This window comes from Pleurodeles waltl, chromosome 9, assembly GCF_031143425.1.
Source record: "Pleurodeles waltl isolate 20211129_DDA chromosome 9, aPleWal1.hap1.20221129, whole genome shotgun sequence".
Lineage (NCBI taxonomy): Eukaryota > Metazoa > Chordata > Amphibia > Caudata > Salamandridae > Pleurodeles > Pleurodeles waltl.
The window spans coordinates 496895927-496915994 of record NC_090448.1 but is presented as its reverse complement, the minus strand read 5'-3'; the positions used below and the strand labels follow the sequence as shown (position 1 = coordinate 496915994).

Below are 20068 nucleotides of genomic sequence, written 5' to 3'. Positions count from 1 at the left end.
TTTACTGATAAAACTATATTATGTATTAACAATATTCTGTGAAAATTGGGTTTCAGAAAGCATTTATCATTTGCACATCACCAAGTAAAGTGATGACTTTTTTGTCATCCTATTATAATATTTTTTCAACACACAGAAGTACAAAAAAATGGTCTTTCACAGCTACTGAAATATATTTTGAAATGTTTGTAAAGTTGACTTTGTTATATAAATGTTGCATGGTAGTTAAAAGCTGATACCAAAAGCCTTTCATTTCACATAGGTCAGACAGTTCACCTTATAAAATCCTGGAACTCTGCAGTCCCAAGGAAAAGTATTAGCATTGCGAGAAGACAAACTGACTTTAGACCTTGGACCTCGGTGTTTGAACACAGAGCAAATGTGACAAGAATAAGATTTAAGGGCATCTTAATTGCTAACTCAGTTTCTGACTGAACAGAACACCTGTTCTTTGTCCACTCGCCAGAAAGTAGAGTGAATTTTTCGATCCCTGTATATATATATATATATCTATATATAGATATATACACACACACACAAAATATTATTATTTCAGATAATAGTACTCTATAAAATAGCGATATGAAATCACACAGGCATACATCATAAATTAAGATTAAAAGGTTAGATACATAATTCCTCAATATCTTGTATAAGAATAAAATCTTAGTAAAGTATATACTCATTGCAACCATTACAGAATCATATTTGTAAAATATTACATCCTGCACACCAGGCAAACAAATAGCTATCTGGACACAGAATACATGACCTACTCACACCCGAATAGCATCCATTAGATGTTCTGTAGACAAAGAATGGCAAATTGGAATTATCCTGGTCGCAGACAGAGCAGGTGGGAGAGACGAAACAAACCCACCACAAGCTTCTAAATTTGTTCAGTGGCAAAACACCATATCTGAACTTTCAGAAGATGGATCTCACTTGAGGTGGCTAGATTTTATTTGAAAACTGCTCAAATCCTATGTTACACTTAAAGTTTAGGAAACTTCCTGTCAGAGAACCAATATCTGGTTTGGACTGCCAATTGTCATCAATGTGCTTCCAGTATCTTAACTTTAGTTCCCCTGACATTTCCTTAGTTATCTGCTGTGGCCTATCCCAGGCTAAATGTAGGCCCAGCTTTTGCATCCAAGCCTTGATGTATCTAAACAAAGGTAGTAACCTGGAGTTTTCACCTCCAAGAAAGCTTGACTGAGAAGAATCTGGGATTTCCTTATCCAAACCCTATGTTTACCATTACTATCTTTATGCACATATCTAAATAATTGGTGTAAGTAGGGCACTGTGTGGCAGTATAAGTACTGATAGTATAAACCTGTTAGATTAATTTAACTTATTCAAGGCTGTTGACCTAGCATGTTGTATGGTTAGCTGGCCCGTCACTGTTTTGGAGCCCATGATGGTATACGATTCCTAAGATAGTAGAACTGCGTATTAGGATGACCAAACTTCATAATGTAAGGGACTAACCTTCCAAACTATCAGAGACTGTTGGCCCAATTTCTGGCTAGGTCACAGTGCCTCACCCAAACCGCTAACCTTATCGGGGTGGAAGGTGATTGTTGCAACCACATGGTGAAGAGAATGAACAATCCAACCATGGTAAATGATTTCTAGAGGTTCCTACCTAAGCCTATATTGAGAGCCCAGTAGGTGTATCTTCTGTCTTTGCCCAATCTAAGGGATTAGCCTTAGCCCCCATACTTGGAAACTGCATCAGGAGTAAGCCTCGAGTGTGAATGGCAGTCCTTTTGGGAGGCTGGGAAGTTAGCACCAGCAGAGCTGCATGACAAACACAGCATTTGTCCCAGGATGGATGTGGCTGGATTGCCCCTCTGCCCCTTGCGGGTCAGTGCATTGTTTATTTAATCAAAGCGACAATGTGTTAGAGGCACAGCTTTAATGCAATTATATGTTTACTTGTTAGAAGCTGTCCCTGAATGTGCAACACAAGCAGTAAGATATCTTGTACTGTGTTCAGCAGAATGTACTGGTTTATTATATGCCGAGAACCACTAACTAACACAAGCCACTCGCGTAATATATTCCTAGAATAATATCATTCAAGTAAACTGTGTAAAATATCTTTGCTAAAAAGGAATGCAGCTGGAATGTGGAAAAGGTAAACTATAAAATGAAGCTAAAACAGAGAATCAACGTGGGTCTGAGGGGGCCTCACTACAGTGACAGTGAACTAGCAATCTTCACCCCCTGATAATCAAAGTCTTTAACCTGCACCAGGTTGGAGGAAATTGACTTCATTTTTTTGCCTCTAAATGACCTCTGTGGGCAAAATGTTATGAATTTCCTGGCCATGCTTCTCGAAGGAAATCGAGAACTGGTTTATGTTCTGCAGTCCCATTGGTGTTTTTGAAAATAGTAACGTCATCTGGGAAAAGTCAGGCAGGGGTTCTTTGGCTTGCCAATTTCGGGGTGTTGCTGTTACAGTCACACAGCATGTCAATTAGCCCATTAATATGTTGTCATAGTCAAATTCTCCCAACTATTATATTACTTTAACCTTTTTTTCATATGTAAATCCAACTCTTCACATGCAACCAACCCCACGCTGCGCACAGCCTTTGGCCTTTCATAGTGTGGGTTGGCCACAAGGACTGTCCTGCAGTCATGCCCTTTGGCCACCCCCCATAACTCCACACAGCCTCCTGTTGTGCACGGTGAGGGGTTGGCCTGCAGCCAAACACCCACATGCACCTAGCCCCTTTGACCATGTGCAGTGAGGGGTTAACCACAAGACTGACAACCACCGTAAAGGCTGCCCAACCCCACAATGTGCACAATTTTCAGTCATGCATTGCGGGGTGTTCGCCGCAGGTATGAACTGCTGCCAGGCCCTGCGTCCAATCCCTAAATGCAGGCAACCCCACACTGTGCACAGCCTGTCCCTGTGCATGGTGGGGGTTGACCACAAGGCCTTGCCTATGGCCAACACCCACCCACCCCCAAGGAAGCCAACCCCACATTGCACACGGCCTATGGCCATGTGCGATGGAAAGTATCCACAAGGTCCTTCTCTTGGTACCTCATCACCAGTATCTTACATTTTTTAAGGAGGAGAGGGGCCATGTGGTCTCAGCTAACTTATTTTTGGTCAGCGAATCCTATATTCAGCACCTTTTTGTTTTTTCTCTTTAAAGTGCTGTGAGCTGCTTGGCCCACCCTGCTTGAACCCATTATAGCCTTGTGGACCTCCATCCCACAGGGCATGTATATTGTAAAGGGGAGGGGTGTTCGCATGGCCACTCCCCCAGCCTCATTAGGCCCTGGAGACCCCATCCCCCAGGGCCTTTGTATAGTTCAAAATGTAGGGGGCCCCCTCCCAGGGCTGTTACTAAAAATAAAGGAGGGGCCCGCATGGTCCCCTTCTCTGAGCCTCAGTAGGTCCTGGGGGCCCCTTCCCATAAGGCCACTCATTTCAGTGAGGGGGGTGGTGGTCACGTGGCCCCCCTCCCCGAGCCTCTAAGTTCCCAGAGAAGGACAACCATGTTGCCATTGGCCCTGGTGACCCCATTCCCTGGGCCCTCATGTGTAATAGGTAGTCTTGTTGGGGGCTGCAGGTTAGCCCCGAGGCACCCGTGGCACCAGCTGGCTCCCCGCATGCACTGGAGCTCTTTGTGGGCAGGAGCAATATTTTGATCTGTTTCCCTACTTGTATCTGTGTGAGTAGGGAAACAGATCTAAAGTCCACTTCCAGAGGGTGGGAGCATTTATAAAGCTCCCACCCACTGAGGGCAGACTTGGTATGCTCTGACTTGTTGGGAAATTAAAATATGGTCCTGGCAAGCTAGAGCAAACACAGGTTTCCTTGCTGGCGCTACTGCGGGCTGGGAAACCGCTGTGTCCTGGGAGATGCAGTCCCTGGGGTCATTATTGGCTCAGGGAAGGGAGCCACGTGGCCACCCTCCCTGAAAGTAGTCCTCCCCAGAAGTGGCCTTCCTGTGGCCTTTTGCGGCTCAGGGAGGGGAGCTGCCCAGCATCCCTCCCCATTTTGATAAATTTATACTCCAGCAGGGGGCTACCTGGAGCCAAGGAGAGGGAGGCTTTTGGCCCACCTACCCGTTTAAAGTAATTTTGGTTCAGTGCTGGGCTTGTTGCGGCCTCTGGAGGCTTGGGGATGGGACCTCATGGTCCCTCTCTACATATTATCTAGTTTTGCACCTTTGGGTGGGCTCCCCAGGTCCTCTGGCGGCCATATAAACAAATTGTGCCCCAGAGAGGGCTCCCCAGGGCCTCTAGAGGCTCAAGGATGGGGCATACAGCCTCACACTACTTTATGAATTATGAATAAAACTGCTGAGATGTGCTCCTAGAGACATAAAGATAGTAAATGCAGTTCCCCCACCATTTTTTTTTCTCCCCATCCTGCAGGATCACGGCGTGTTTCGCCATTTTTTTTTATTTTTATTTAAGCCCCTTCCCTCAGAGTATCACGCATGTGGCGTATGGGGTCAGGGTAATCCCTTCCCTGCCCCCTGATATTATTTTTGTCTAACTTCAGGACAGGGGACTAAGTCCCTGAGTCCTGGAATGGCCTCCATCAACATTTTTCCCACGTAGTTCAGCTGCTATCTTGAAAGTTTCGGGGCAGAGAAAAAGTAGATGTGTCCCAAAATGCCATGCAATTTCATATAGACATTTTGAACACCACTACAGCCCGAACCATTGGATGGAATTACACTAAATTCGGCAGAAAGGTAGCTCTTGGTCCAGAAATTTGGTATAAATCTGTTTAGTAGTTTTAGAGTAATTAAAGAAAAAAATAAAATGTTATCTCCTGTGACGTAGAGCTTCCTCAATCCGAAAGATGTCATGCTGAGATTTGATTGGCTACCAATACTTCAGCCGGGGAGTATAAGCAGCCTTTTTGGTACTCTGTCTCAGCCGAGTCCCCCAAAAAAGTAAAAAATAAAGAAAAGTGGCAGGGGAGGAATACTCTGACCCCCTAGACCTAGCGCACCTGGGCCAAAAAACATTTTTAAAAAAGAATTGCTGCAAAATTGTTACGGATACGCAAATCTGCAGCACATTTAAAAAAAAGAAAAAAGGAAACACCTCTTTTCTGGTGCCAGGCGGGCCCCCCTCTTTCCGAAGAGCACCCTGTCAGACTGAATGTCTTTTCGATCACCGGATCTTTACAGCCTGGCAATGAAGTAAACGGTTCTTTTGTGATTGCTCACCTACAGAAGTGAAATTTGTGGAGCCAATTGTACATCGCTCAAAATATGTTAATATGTATCCTCTGCTTGAATGGTCAATCGTAGATCTTGAAATGCTGCAAATGTACATCTTGGATAGGTGTAGGTTGTTGTTCTCTAGGAGATAACACCTCATAGACTCGGCAGGTAAGATCCTGTTTGCTTGTACATTAGTCAGTCATTCCCAAAGTTGTCCACAAACTCGCATGTAGTAGCTTCTGTCAGTGATCCTCATTGATGGCATGTGCTAGATGCATTTCAGTCCTCCGATCTCTCGTTTCTGGACACGGGCAGTGTCCCCCCATGTAGGTCATTAAAAGGTAATCCCTTGCACAGAAGTAAATGTCAGTCATCACCCAGCCCTAAACATGCTTAGATGGAAAGCTTGGACTTTAAACTGTAGATTGCCCTAAACATATGTTGCTTTGGTGTTGTTATGCTCCTTTTTTAATTGTTTCATCTCTTCTAGCTGAATGACTCTTTGAATTTGTCTCCTGGGCGTTGAATATTATGTCATTACTATTAGTTACGTAAGGGATACACAGCTAATGAATAATGAAGAATGAGGCTGTCTTGACAACATTTAAGCCTGACACCTGAAGATCTGTCTGTGTCAGCAGAGATATATTCCAGTGGCCTTACGTACATAGGGAGAAATTCCTACAATTAGTTTCTCAGTGATCGCATTTTGTGAGGTCTCAAAAAACACCTTGGGCTTTAAGTTTGTTCCAGGCATTTTGTATATGTTTGGCCAGGGCTACCATTCATTATCGGGTAGGTGAGCTTGATGCCATCCTCCTCATTTGAATATGGACTCCGTCTTGTTTCACCTGGGCAGAGGAGATGTTCCATTGCTGAATAGTTAAAAGAAACCTGATAGTTCCTGCTTTATGAAAAGGGATGTATGACTGAAAGGAAGGCAGAAACATCACATTCAGAAATAATGTATGTTCACACAATTAAAGCTAAGTTAACCTCAGCTCTTCTACAGCCATGTGTCCATTGTTTTCATCTGAAGGGCAGCCTCATGATTTTGTAAGCTGAAATACGTGGCACCAGCTCTGTGCCACATATCCCACTCTGACATGGCTGCAGTGGATGCTGCTGATGCTAGCTGACTGTAACAATTGCCATCTTTTTACGTCTGCTATTAGATAAGACCTTTCGATTTAACTGAAATATTTTATTTACATATATATATAAAAAATCACTGAAAAAAAACAAAGGTTACAGGGACGTTATATTTAGGTTCTGAAATTACTCACATAAAACCATAGAAATTCAGCAGTTATAGTTAGTTATTTTAAGTAAATATAAATTGCGCCTTAAGGTAACTATAACTCGTGCCCATGCCATGCACAGTTTTTTCTTCAATAAATTGCTGTTTCATTGATAATTTTTATGATGCAATGAAAGCTCTCATGAGGCCTGTAATATCTGGGGTAATTAGCAGGGTACTTGAACTTACTAACTATAACTGTTGAATTTCTATGGATTTCTGCGAGGAAATCCTGAACCTAATTATAACGTCCCTATGACTTCCTTTTTTTTTTTTTAACTAAATTTCTTTTTTTTTTTAATTCAATTTCCTAATTATAATGTCCCTGTAACTTTTGTTATTTTTCAGTGAATTTCTATGTGTTTTTTAAAGGAAAGCAATTTTAACAACTGTACATCAATACAACCACCGCTGTGCACAGCCTTTGGCCGTGCACAGTGGAGGTTGGCCGCAGGGCCTGGCCTGTGGCCACGGCAAGCAGCCAGCCCCTATAACCATCCCAACCCTGCTCTGCTCACGGCCGAGGTTGGCTGCAGGGCGTGGCCTGCGGCCAAACCCATAACCACACAACTCCATGATGCACACGGCCTTGGGCCATGCGTGGAGGGGTTGACCACAGGGCTGGTCTCTCTGCATGTAAGAATAGGTGTGAAATGGTGTCTCTGGGTGTGAGTGTCTGTCTGGTTGCAAGTCACTGTGAGAGTGTCTGGTGTGAGAGTAGGTGTGAGAGAGTGTCTCTGGGTGTGAGGGTTTGTATGTGAGTGTCTGTGAGTGGGTCTGTGAGTGGGTATGTGTCACTGAGTGGGTCTGTGAGTCACTGAGTGGGTCTGTGAGGGTGTGTATTAGTGTGTAAGTGAGTGTATGAATGTATATTTTTTTTTTACATGTTTTTTCCAGCAGGGTTCGAGACTCCGTTGTGCCGTTTTCTAGGGGGAAGGGGGCAGTTTAAAACTCATAAGGGATATGTATTATAAAATGCCGGTCGCAACTTTTTACACAGGTTGCGGCCAGCCATCACAGCACTGCTCCTGGCGTGTGGGCTCGCAATGCTTCATGTAGGAATCACAAATGATCTGTGTGTTTTTATATATATATTTATATATATATATATATATATATATATATATATATATATATATATATATATATATATATATATATATATATATATATATATATATATATATATATATATATTCTATTGCAGCTTCCCAGAGTGTTCTAAAAAAAACCAGCTAGTTATGATAAAGGTGTGGCATACTTGAAACCGTCTCGATTGAATCAAACTGATAAACCTTAAAGCATTTAATTTAGAGAGAAGCAAAATGTGAGGTTTCCATTATGGTTGGTGCTGTAGAAAGAAAAATTAGGACGCGTTTTAAGTGAGCTCTCTAATATCTTTTTCTTCTGTTTCATTGAAACATTCTGACATATAGACTAAAACATGCACTTTCAACAGCAGCAGCAAACTGCCAGTTAACTTCCTAGTGATAAGCAGTTTACTACAGTGTTCCAATGAGCAACTGGAGTGCTAACATTATGAATTTATGCCAAATGCATGGCATCTCCGACCGCCATCTTGATTGAAGTGGAAAACAAAGCATTTTTTACTGAGGATACTGCAGTAAATGAGGAGATTAGGGATCTTCATAACCAATAAGTCTCCCAAGATAGCCACCAGAGGAAAAAAAAAAGTGCAAATATCACAAAAATGTAGCCAGAGTATAGCTTAGTGACCGAAGTGTGCAAAACACTTTTTTTTTTTTTTTTTTTTTTTTTTTTTTTGCAGTTTTATATAGCGTAGACTTGACCTGAAGTTATTGGAGTGCTTTACATGAGCATCAGTTACATTACACAAGGACACATTCCTTTTGCACTTTAGTTATGGGGAGATTAAGTGATTTGCCCATAATCAGAGTAGTGAGCTGACACTGAAACTCAAACCTGGTTCCCTAGTTCCATTATCTGCAGCTCTGGTCGTAACATCACATTCGCTTCCCTAAGTGCAACATATAATAAGTGATCATCTGGATAAAAAAAGCATCAAGTAATTTAAAAGTGCCTTTTCACACTTTGAGAAATATGTTCTCATTTTAGTGCACTAACCATAATTTATGTGGGAATTAGACCCTCTCATTTTTATAAATTCTAAAGGAAATTCTTAAGATATTACATCTTGGATTACATCAGGCATGTCCCACTTTTGTAATTTAGAATGTTAGCAATCTAGTTGTTCATTAGAATACTGTGGGGAGGCAGAGATCAGGGGCACGGGCTTGGATAATTGAGGGCAGGGAGAAGGGTGCAGAGGCAACAAGTTGCCCACGCTGGGCAGGCAGGAGGGGCAGTGGCAGCACAGCAGACCATGAAGGGCAGGGGAAACGGGGAGGGGTAGGGGCAACAAACCAATCATGCCAGATAGGAAAGAGAGGCTGGTGCGATATAACAGACCATTGTGGACAGAAGGAAGTGGCAATGGTAGTACAGCCATACATGCCAATAGACCCAATTCAAGCAGGAGACTCTCAAAGTTTTTAAGTCTAAAAGGGCTTTATTATATCTATCTCCTGCCTAAAATCTCCTCTTTTTCAATGTAAGTCAATTGGGAAAATCAATTTTTCTTTTTTTTTCTTTTTCCAAAATCTCCCTTATACCAAGTTCAAAATGTTGGCAAGTATGGTACATTTAATCACAGAGGGCTGGAGGAATGGGGTAGGGACATGACTTGGATAACAGTGGGCAGTGGCACCAAACTGACCTTTCAGGGCAGGCGTCCGGGGTTGCAGCAGCAAAATATACCACACAGGGCTAGTGGGATGGCAGTGCAGCACAACAGACCATGGAAAACAATAGGGAAGTGATGAGTCTATGCACATGGACATCAGAGTCAGAGGGTAAAGAAGTAAGGGCAGCAGGCTAGCCATACCGGACAGACAGGAGGGACAGTTGCAGTATAACAGACCATGAAAGGCAGGAGGGAGGTAGCAGGGGCAATATAACGGTCCAGACAAGGCATGATGAGGGAAATGGGGCCTTAACATGGAAAACTAAGTGCAAGGGCCAAGGGGGCAGGGCGGGACCAGCAAGCTGACCATGAAGGACAGGCAGAATGGGCACTGTATTCACAACACACTTTGGAGGGCAACAGTGAGACTATAATGGCATACATGCGGACAACGGAGGGAAGGTGGAAGGGAGGTCGGGTGCAGCAAGCTGACCACACAGAACAGGTCGGCAGGGCTGTGGCAGCACAGAAGACCGTGCATGGCAAGCAGGAGGGGTACGGGCAGCACAGCAGCCGTGGTTGGCAAGAGGAAGTGGGCAGGGGCATGAAGAAAGAACCATAGAGGACAGAAAGGAGGGGTAAGGGCCAGGCACAGACAAGAGAGGGCAGAAGAAAGAAGGGGCTTCACAACAGACCACACAGGGCAGGCAAGAGGAGCAGTTGCAGCACAATAGAGTATGGAAAGCAGAAGGTAGTGGCAGCAAAATGGACCATGGAAAACAGGAGAGAGGGGATAAGGGCATGGGATTCAGACAGGCAGGGTAGAGGTGACAGGGACAGGCAGCAGCCATCTGACAATTGTAAGCAGGTGGGAGGGGCAGTGGCAGCCCCACAGAACACTGTGGCAGGTCCCTTTTACATTTTGGGCTAAAAGGAGGGAGCAGGGGCATGCACACAGACATCTGTGTGGCAGGAGAGTAGGGGCAGCAAGCTAAGAATAGAGGACAATGATTGGGCATATAATTGGGCAGTCCAGGGCAGGAGGAGTGGCATGGACATCAAACTAAATGGAGGGCAGTTGCAGCACTTTGGACCAGGAGTGCAGGGGCTGGTATATGGACTGTGATGGCAGAGGGTAGGGAGGAGGTGGATGGGACAGCAAGTTAACTGTTCAGGGCAGGCAGGAAGGGCAGTAGCAGGTCAAAGGCCACACAGTGCTGTAATACGGGAGCAGGGTCATGAGCTTGGACAATGGAGGGGGAACAGGAGCAGCAAGCTTGGTTGGGGGCAGCACAATGCCAGGCCATCCTCTGCATCCAACCAGTCAACTCCCCTCCTTCCACCGCGCATTGCAATGGACATCTTTAATTAACGTTAAGAAAACCCTAGAAATTCACTGAAAAAACAATATAGTTACGAAATAAAATGAGAGAACCTTAAAAATTCACCAAAAAAAAATCAAAGGTTACTGGGCCATTATAATTGGGTTCAGATTTTTACATGCACAAAACCATAGAAATTCAACTGTTAGTTATTTCAAGTAAGTATAACGTGCGCCCTAAGATAAATAACTTGTGCTTTCGCCATGTACTGCTAATTACCCCAGATATTACATTACTGATGACATCTTCTACGCCATCATGAATAATACCACTGTAACATTTGCAATTAAATTGTTGATGAGAAAACTGTGCATGGCGGGAGTGCGAGTTATACTTACCTTTGGGCACGGGTTATAGTTACTTGAAATAGCTCTAACAGCTGGATTTCTATGATTTTGTGCATATAAAGTCTGAACCTAACTATAACTTCCCTGTAACCTTTGTATTTTTTTTTTTTGTGACAAAATATGTATCTATAATACTTATAGGAACTTTCAGCCATTTATCTTCATCCATTGGTCTGTTATAATTCACACTTTAAGTTTTGCCTGCATGTGCACTGCTTGCGAAATCTATCATGAAAAAAAACTTAAAAGGAGCTTAGAACCAGCTCCTTATGTACCTGAACTTAACATTGGCTTATTCCAGCATCACTCGAATTTCCTTTCTTCTGATTGGCCAGTACCTCCTCTGCTTTCACTTCCTGCTCTCTGCTGTTCGTTACTTTGCCGTCCTGCTGTTGCGTTGCCTTGGGACCAAGTACTTTTTCCGGTCACTGCCATTGGCTAATGGTCAGTAGCCTTCCTCTGGCCATATGCTTCCAAAGGTACTTTTTTGTTGTTGTTTACTTTCATAGTGTATGGGACTGCGTGAAGTACTCCCTGGAGGTGCTTGGCCAAACTACGTCAATTCCCTCTCCCACCGCGATACTCCAATTGTCTGAGCTTTTCACAGTACATTACATGCTAAATGCAGTGCTTGTGGCTGAAGTCTGCTTTGAAAGAAGTTAGTCCTTCCGTCCTTTTTGAAAAATAGCTCTCTTTTCTGTGTGTTTTTTCTTTGGAAAAAAATAAATAATAAAAAGCATAGTGCCCCCATCCTGCCACGTCAGTTTGCTTGCTTCCTACTGGCCCTGTCTTACCCTCCTCATGCTGTTACTTCTCCCTCCCTCCTCCCAACTCCCTTTGTCTTACTCCAACCTCCCTGCCTCTTGTTTGTTCCTTGTCCCACCTTCCTCCTGCTATCCCTCGTTTTGTGTCCTATCACGCCCCACACCGTCTCATCTCACCTAAAAATAAAATGTAAAAAAAAAAAAAAAAAAAAAACAACAACATTGAAAGAGACAAATTTGTTTCCTATACATAAAAGCTGTTTGGTTTTGTCAATATTTTTCTTAGCAATTTGCACAGCACCGCTGAAAGTAAATAAGAAAAAACACTATGACACGGCCACCAATGACCACATCTCAACACTTTTTCTTTCAGCCATATTGCACACCAGCTGTGCCGCTGTAAAACTGACTAAAACATTTGACTAAGCCAAGAGAGCTCACATAAGCGAAACCTATTGGCTTTGCCATTGCTTGTTATTCTTCTCACTGAGGCATACATTATGGGCCAAAAATATGTTTACTTTTAGTCAAGGTTCTTTTTTATATTAGTGAGGGGCCGGCAGCTCCTTAAAAGTTATGATTCACAAAACAATGACACAACTAAAAAAGTATTGACAAAGCCAGAAACCTAATGGTCAACACTAAACATGTTGGCTTTGCTGATGCCTGTTTCCCTTTTGCTTCTACTTCCTACGTTGTGATTAGTGAGATGGGGGACATAAGACTGAGTGGAATATCTTCCAGTCACTTTTGTATTCCTAGTCCTCACCCTCTCTCCATCTGCATTGATCGTTCTGTGTTTCTTGACTTACCGCGTTGGATTTATGCATAGGGTGACCAGATTTTGTAAACAAACAACTGTGACAATCCACAAACAGAGAAGTAGGACTGTAATTTTGCATTGCTTGAAGGGCACGGAAAGAGTTATTTGACAGCATTGACCAAGTTATGGCACTGTAGTGAATTAAATGCAACTATTATGCACAGTATTAGCTGTATTAACTAAATTGCTTTCATATAAGGACCAATGATTAATTATGCACCTAAACACATGAAAATTTTCCTTCATCTGTACTAAGTCTACCATCTCTCTCTGAAATCCAAGGCGTGCTGAAACCTGCTGAGAAATTTTGGTGGTAGGACATGGAAAGATGCAAAAGAATCCATAAAAATATATTTGTCTTTGTTACAATATAGGCCGGAGAATAAAACAGTACAAGACCTCTATTTTAAATGTGACTTAGAATTAAAGATGTCCCAACTTTTCACAATTTAAACGAAAATAGCTCATTGTTTTCATGAAATGCTTCCTCTCCCCTCTCAGTTGTGATAAAGTTAAGGGGAAAGCTCACAAACATGGGTGTCATCTTGAGGATCTACTCGTTGCTACTTAGCCCCTCTTTACATCCTGCTGTACTGCTTCATTAAGAAACTACAGCACAGCAGGGGAGTCTTTAAAAAAAAATATATATATATATATATGAAATGATTAACTTTTTCCTCCCATGATTTATCAAGAAAGGGCCAGAGGGAATGCCAGACTGCACTCTACTTGAAATGTAATGTGCTACCTTATCCGACTCTTCCAACAGAACCGGGACATTTTTCAGTTTTAATTAAAACTGTCCGGTCGTCTGAATAGTCCATGAAAACCGGGACTGACCAGGAAGTCCAGGACGTCTGGACACCCTAATCCTGCAGGTCGACAATTGTTAGGAACTCAAAGAGAGGAATCCAAGGGAAATTTAGGATAAGGGGCTGTCCACATGCCTCAGACCTCACTGTTCTGATACAGTTTCTAGTTCCTAACCCTCTGTGGCATTATTCTTATGTAATATCTGATTTAGTTTATGGTTGGGGATGCTGAGGTTATCACACAGGGTAATGTGATTTGTTTGTACCACAATGGGGACATGCTCAAATAGTGCATTCAGCCCTATACAAGCTTTGCACTGCTGTAATGACGGTAAAGTCCATTGTGCTTTCTATATATGCGAAGCCCAGGGGCAGAGGACAGTTGTGTGTTGGGAAGTAAATTGCACACAGTGCCCTGAGGCGTAGGAGGGCAATAGATTGTAAAAGTGTGCTCCTTCTGTAACAAGGTCCTTGTGTGATTGACCTGAGTGGATCGCCTGTCATTTATTTTGCTTGCAGTTGGTGCCCTAGGATTGTAAAGCATTTATGTTCCTTTTGTTTAATGTAACAAAGAACATTGAATACGGTACAGGCCTACAGACTGGGGGCATTCAGATTTTTCATTGTTGATTAAAATATATCTTTAATTATTCGAAACTACTTCATTGGCTAACCTGCATGCCTTACTTCCAGATGTTTTTTTAAAACCTATAATGAGGTTTGCATGAATAGATCATTTTGGATCCTTCAAATTCTATTGAAAACTAATTTTATCTCTTTGCCTTTTGCAGGTTCGAGTAAAGCACCGTCACTGGGAGGAGGATTCCATACAAATTTGGGAAAGGAGTCCCGAGCACAGACACTTCAGAATGGTACTTCAACTTCCTGTTAAAAATTATTGTCTCTAGATGTTCGTTAATTGACGTATTTCTGATTTCACCTTTTGAAGCCGTGGTTCGAGTTAATGACTGGAAACGGCTTTTATTTTCTGTGTTAAATGCGCCAGAACTCAACAGAACTGTTTTTCTCCGGAAGGCATTAGAGCTTCAAGCCAATCCCTTTCTTGAATAGACCTTCTCTGAGGGATATTATAGAAGGTTGTTTGTCAGTGACCCCTGGTCTCGGAGTGGGTGTATTCCTTCCCGGCCTTTGATGCGTCTCCTCTCGTCCACCAGTTCTGACCCAGTTTCACGTTCTTCTTTCCGCTTCTCGCCCACTCGGTTTTATTTGAATGAAGCGTTGCGTCAGCTGCGTTTCCTTGGTTAGGATAATCGTGTGCTGTTCTCTCTCTTACAGCCGCGTTGGCGCTTAATGGAATAGTACTGTATTGTGTCTCCTGAGTCATGTTGCATCATGAAATTTTGCTGACTTGCGTTATATGTCTGACAGTCGACACATGGTGAATCACATGCTCCGTTTCACACACTGAACTCTTCGTCCACCTTAATCACGTTTTTTGTTGTGGGACCTGCAGTGGTGCGTTTTTGATGTGTTTTTTTTTATTTTTATTTTTTATCGGAATAAATGCAAATTCTAAAATTTAGATTTGTTTAAGACAAGGACATTTTCTGAGTATAAAATGCTTTCATTCGAATTAGAGCATGTGTTTTAAATCGCTCATGAAGCCAAGGGAGCCCCCCCTCTCAATGACAGCAGCAGTTCAATTTAGGAAGATTTATGTGCGTTTAACGGGGTATCGCTCTAGCCTTGAACTGGTGATAGTCTCACGGCTTACGGACTAATTAAAGCAGACCTGAGAGTGGAAGTTAAGTCCCCAGCCATGGTACAGTCTTTACATTTCAACCCAAACAACGTGCTCGTTCTATAGGGCAGTGTTGTTAAGCTTTTGGGTTCGGCGGACCCACTGAAACAATTAGAAGCCAGGGACCCCCAACCCATTTAATAATTTGAACCTCCGCAGTAACAACATGCAATACACATTATATTCAGTCAAAATGTCTTTATTCGGCAGGATGCCATAAAAGTACAGATACATTGTGCATAAAAATTTAAATAATTAAAAAGCAATGCAGGTAATCTGGGATAAAATAGAAAAACATTTTCACGTAGCAAAAATACAAATCTAATCACGATTACTTGTGTCAATGCTTCCATAATGATACCTAAAAACAGTAGCGGAGCCGAAGTAGTATATAAAACCATCATAAATAAACAGCAAATACAATAACTTACATATAACAAATATCACAAAGTCAAATCTAGGAATATATACTGTTCCAACTTGAATTAATATACAACTGCATCCACCAGTTCGTATAGTTTCCTAATGGCGATAGTAGCTCTGATAAAATTTAAAACAGAATAACAAATTTGTAATGATGACAATTTTTGGACACTAGTCAATGCTTCCTTATGAGAAATAGTTTGTAATTCATGTAAAAGGGGCAATATAAAAGCATGTCTAGGAGCAGAATAAAGTGAACAAAATAAGAAAAAGTGACGTGCTTTGCTTAGAAAAAGTATAGCAGGGGCAATTCGGGAACACTTTTTGCAAGGTACATTGCTTCGGGAAGACCACTCTGAAGCGTATCAGATTTAATCTAAATAAAACAAGAAGGGAATATGATGAATAGCTCGGGAAACAGGTTAAAAAAGGTTCCATCAAGATCGTAGTTGAAATCTGGACATAGGGGTCAAAGGTTTTCAGGTTCAAGGCCCCCTGTAATCTAAGCTTCGAGCTGTATAACGTTTTTTAAGCATTTCCTTTGCATTGATGGGTAGGGACTCTATATGAGTAAACATATCCTCCAGACCTAAATTCCGGAAGGAAGTTCACATGAATGTAAGCCATTGAATTCTATTGGTATTAGACAATTGTATGCAATTAGTCAAACAATCTTGTACCAAACTAGCCACAGGATTTGACCAGGATTTCAGCCACAGCAGAAGTGGGACGACACCTATCAGATTTTCAATGTGCCGTAATACCAGCTCCTCATGGCAGATGATATTTACTACATTTTTAGGTGCCATCAATAGTCTGTGTAGGAATTTGTTCTTGACACATTGTAGGGAGTACTAGCGCGCGCAGTCCTTAGTAAATAAGCTTACAAGGGGACGCATATAGGTCGATGAACCTTTTGAATCGCATGGAGTATCCTAGTCATTCAGTGACCGCAAACAGTAGATAACATTAATAATCAAGGAATATTCTATGAAAACCAACTATAAGCCATAATGCTCAAGAATAACCACTACTCAGGAAAAGGGTTAACAAGTTTTATTCCCTATTCCTTACAATTCTAATCATCTGTTAATTCAATCTTTAGTCAAATCAATTCTTCATTAATTAATCAGTTATATAAGACGTTATTTCTTGAAGAAAACATATGCAGCAAAGCAACACCATAAGCCATGAATATCGGCATTAATAATGTAATTCAGCAATTAAGTTCGTCAGTCATTTGTCACCGTCAACGTCACCACTAACAACCTACCTAATCAAGATTAGCATTGGCATGTGGGTCTTCATGCAAAAACAATTTAGAGGAAACATTAATTTGGAAAAATCTACCTAAGTGTGAATCTCTGTAACAGGGCAGTTGATACCTAGAAGAAAAGGCACAAAATCATCAGTCACATTTTCATAGCTACCTATCCAGGATGGATCAGCAACAAGTCAGTCTTCATCTTCAGGTCATCAGTGGTCAGCTTCGGATCAGGCTCGCAGAGTATGAGCCCAATATCATCACCTCGGACAGCGTCTCCTGACGTCATCAGTTTTCTCCCCACAGTTCTGATTCTTCACCCCTTGTCATTAATTTTTATTAGGGCCTCCCAGTCCATCCCACTAATTGCTAATTGGTCAATCAGTCGGAATATATGACTCTAACCTATAGTTTTTGTTTACCAAATCATATTCTTATATTTCACAAAATGCTGATTGGTTCTTCTTGCGATGAGGACATCATCTGGCTCATCTGGTATCAAAATTGTTGCACATGGTTCTCTAGTCAGTGCTTTCATTGTTCAAGTCCTGGGAAAGTACATTTAGCCTACACTACACATAATTGTTTCAAATTGTCTTCACCATCTCCTGTCCGTCGGTACATTGCAGAATGTTCTAGCTAAGCGACTTGAACTCTGAGCAGTTCAAGGTCTCTGTCTCCAGTTACCAGTCCTTTGCAAGGCGTTCGAATTCTCCATGTTCGGAGCGAGCAAGACCCAGTGAAACTAGGCCTCTGGTACGGCTAACATAAAACTATTAAATTAATTAAAAACATAGGTTATACATCTCATTATGACATATTAGTAAATTTTTCTCATATGTTTTCAGTATTTCGCATATTTAGTCACTTTAGTACATATGGTGATCACTCCCCGAGGGCACATTTCTAAACACACACATTATTTTCTACTATTAATTTCTCTATTCATTTTTTCATTAGTATACACACGTCATTAATAATTTCTTAATTAACATAACTGCTCCAACAGGAGTCTGCTTTGGAGTGACCCCACACATTATATAAACTCTGCACATCTACTTTCCTCTGCAGGTGCTTTTTGAAATATTAATGACAACACAGTGGTGAAGATCAGGTCGTATTCTCAAATCAGTAGGTGGTACTGAGAAATCAAAGCTCTCATTAGAAGTCATGGGACTGCAGTAGCAGCTGAATCATCTTTGGCCTCAAACAAACCAGTCATTGAGCTTGGTATGGGCAATGTTGGAGATCATGCAGTCTTTGGTTATAAGGTGACAAAGACCATAGATGTATTTAAACCCAGGAGACAGGGTCCATATTACGTAATGGGTGCATTGTCCCTGTGCGCCCTCCTGCACTTTAAAGAGGGAACTGGGATCAAGCCTGCAAGGGGAAGTCTAGGGCTCTCATGAAGCCCCCTTTTTCCCCTGCTATGGTCGGCTTCAGGGGTAACAATCTGTGCACCTCTCGAAAACCTCTTTATTTCTGCACTCACATCGATAGTAGGACACTGTTGCAGATGCAAAGTGTTTCCCTCTTTAGCATCGGGCTACGCCCTCATGCTAACAAGTGAGCGCCTCCTGAAGATAGCGGCGCCACCCTGTGCACTGATGGCGCTATCCGTATTACAGAAGAGTGCAGAAACATCTGCACTGCCTTCTGTAATACAGTGCCCAGAGGGCACAGAAAAGGGACACACACAACCATTGCTCTCCTGGGGTACATTTTGTAATATGACTCAAGTTGCTGATTATGTCAGAATATATGCAACCTGTTGGGAAGTGGAACTCAGCCTGTGCAAGTATTTCAGCTCTCCTGAAGTGCAAGCATGCTCTCTTTCCAAAACTAGTTGCTTGGAAGCTATAAGTGGGTGGCCATATAAAGCAGGTGATAGATAAACGTGCAGGCTGCAAAGGCCTTAAGGGTATTCTACTTCTTTATACATGCGTAGACCACTTGGTGGTTACAATACTGGCGGATGTATTGGGGAGGCAATACAGTAGACTTCAGGTAAGCATCATTTTTATTTGAAATAATTATCCTCCTCGTAGGAGCAACCACATTTTATATAAATATTATTTAGTTCAAAATGATTACAATTATTAACAGAAAATGATTGAAGGTCGTATCTGCATGCTGACTCCCCTAAATGGTGCTGCAGACAATAGGTTAAGAACCGGCTGCGCTAGGACAACATACAGTTAATGTAGAACATGGAGTATCCTTGCCTCAGATTTCTCATTAGCAATTATGGCCTGTATTACTCTGGTGAACTCATTACATTTTATGACATTTTATGTCAATATTTGGTTGCATTATTTTGTTGTAATTTTCACCTAAGTGAAACTGGTTTGAGCAGAAAATGTTGTGTGGAGGCCGAATGTCATTTTATGCTCAAAGAATTCTGCCAGTATCCCTTCTGACTTTTGTTCCGCACCTCCCCTTTCAGTTGTAATGAGGTACAGTCCAAATACATGTCACACAATTTGTGATACTCCATATAGTTCAGATAATGAATAATTTCACCCATTCCTTGCCTGACAGTGCAAAATGTGCAAATCACAACATAATGAAGCACATTTCTTAGTACAAATATTAAAATCATGCAACAACTCAAAACAACCTGCCATGCTAAGGTAGACTATAATCTGCCTGCTAAAATTGCACATTTACTCAAAAGCAGCAATCCCTAGTATTAAAGTGCCATAGTGCAACCAGTGCCCATCCGAAACGGTGCATTTCTTGGTTTGTATATCACTAGAAAAGTATGTTTCTTGATTCGTAGATCAAACCACAAAAGTGATCGAAACCATTTAACCATGACAGTGAAAAAAAATCCTATAAATCCAAAAAGAAGAATTGCCCTCGTGCATTAGTAAGTAATAAAATAACAATTTGATTTGAAACAGAAACCATTGACAATTCTGAACAGTGATAAAGCTAGTGGTAAAAAGCAATATGAACTATGATGATGAAAAGGCTGCCTATATTCCCTTAAATTTCTGGAGAACCCCTATCCTCTTAGCAAACGCCTCTTCAAACGCCTGCGCCCTGGTCATTTTGCTAAACCATTCATGCTACCATAAAACCACAGCTGTTTGCCAACACTGCAAGATCAGAGAACGAGCCTCTGCGACAGCTTTTGATGTAAAATACTGCTAATATTTGTGTAGGTGCTGTACCTCGTGTGAAGAACCAAACAGTGCCAGCGTTGGTGTCTGGGAGATCAAGCTTGTAATGCTGCGAC

General features: G+C 41.9%; 1 protein-coding gene across 2 annotated transcripts in view; it reads left to right on the top strand.

Moving 5' to 3' along the window:
• The window catches only part of BRF1 (BRF1 general transcription factor IIIB subunit), an 870857-nt gene that overhangs the window by 99197 nt on the left and 751592 nt on the right, over positions 1–20068 (top strand). For both annotated transcript variants that reach the window (XM_069207335.1, XM_069207334.1), the window contains exon 2: positions 14164–14244. In XM_069207335.1, coding sequence (XP_069063436.1) covers positions 14164–14244 — 81 coding nt within the window. The remainder of the gene's footprint in view (positions 1–14163; positions 14245–20068) is intronic.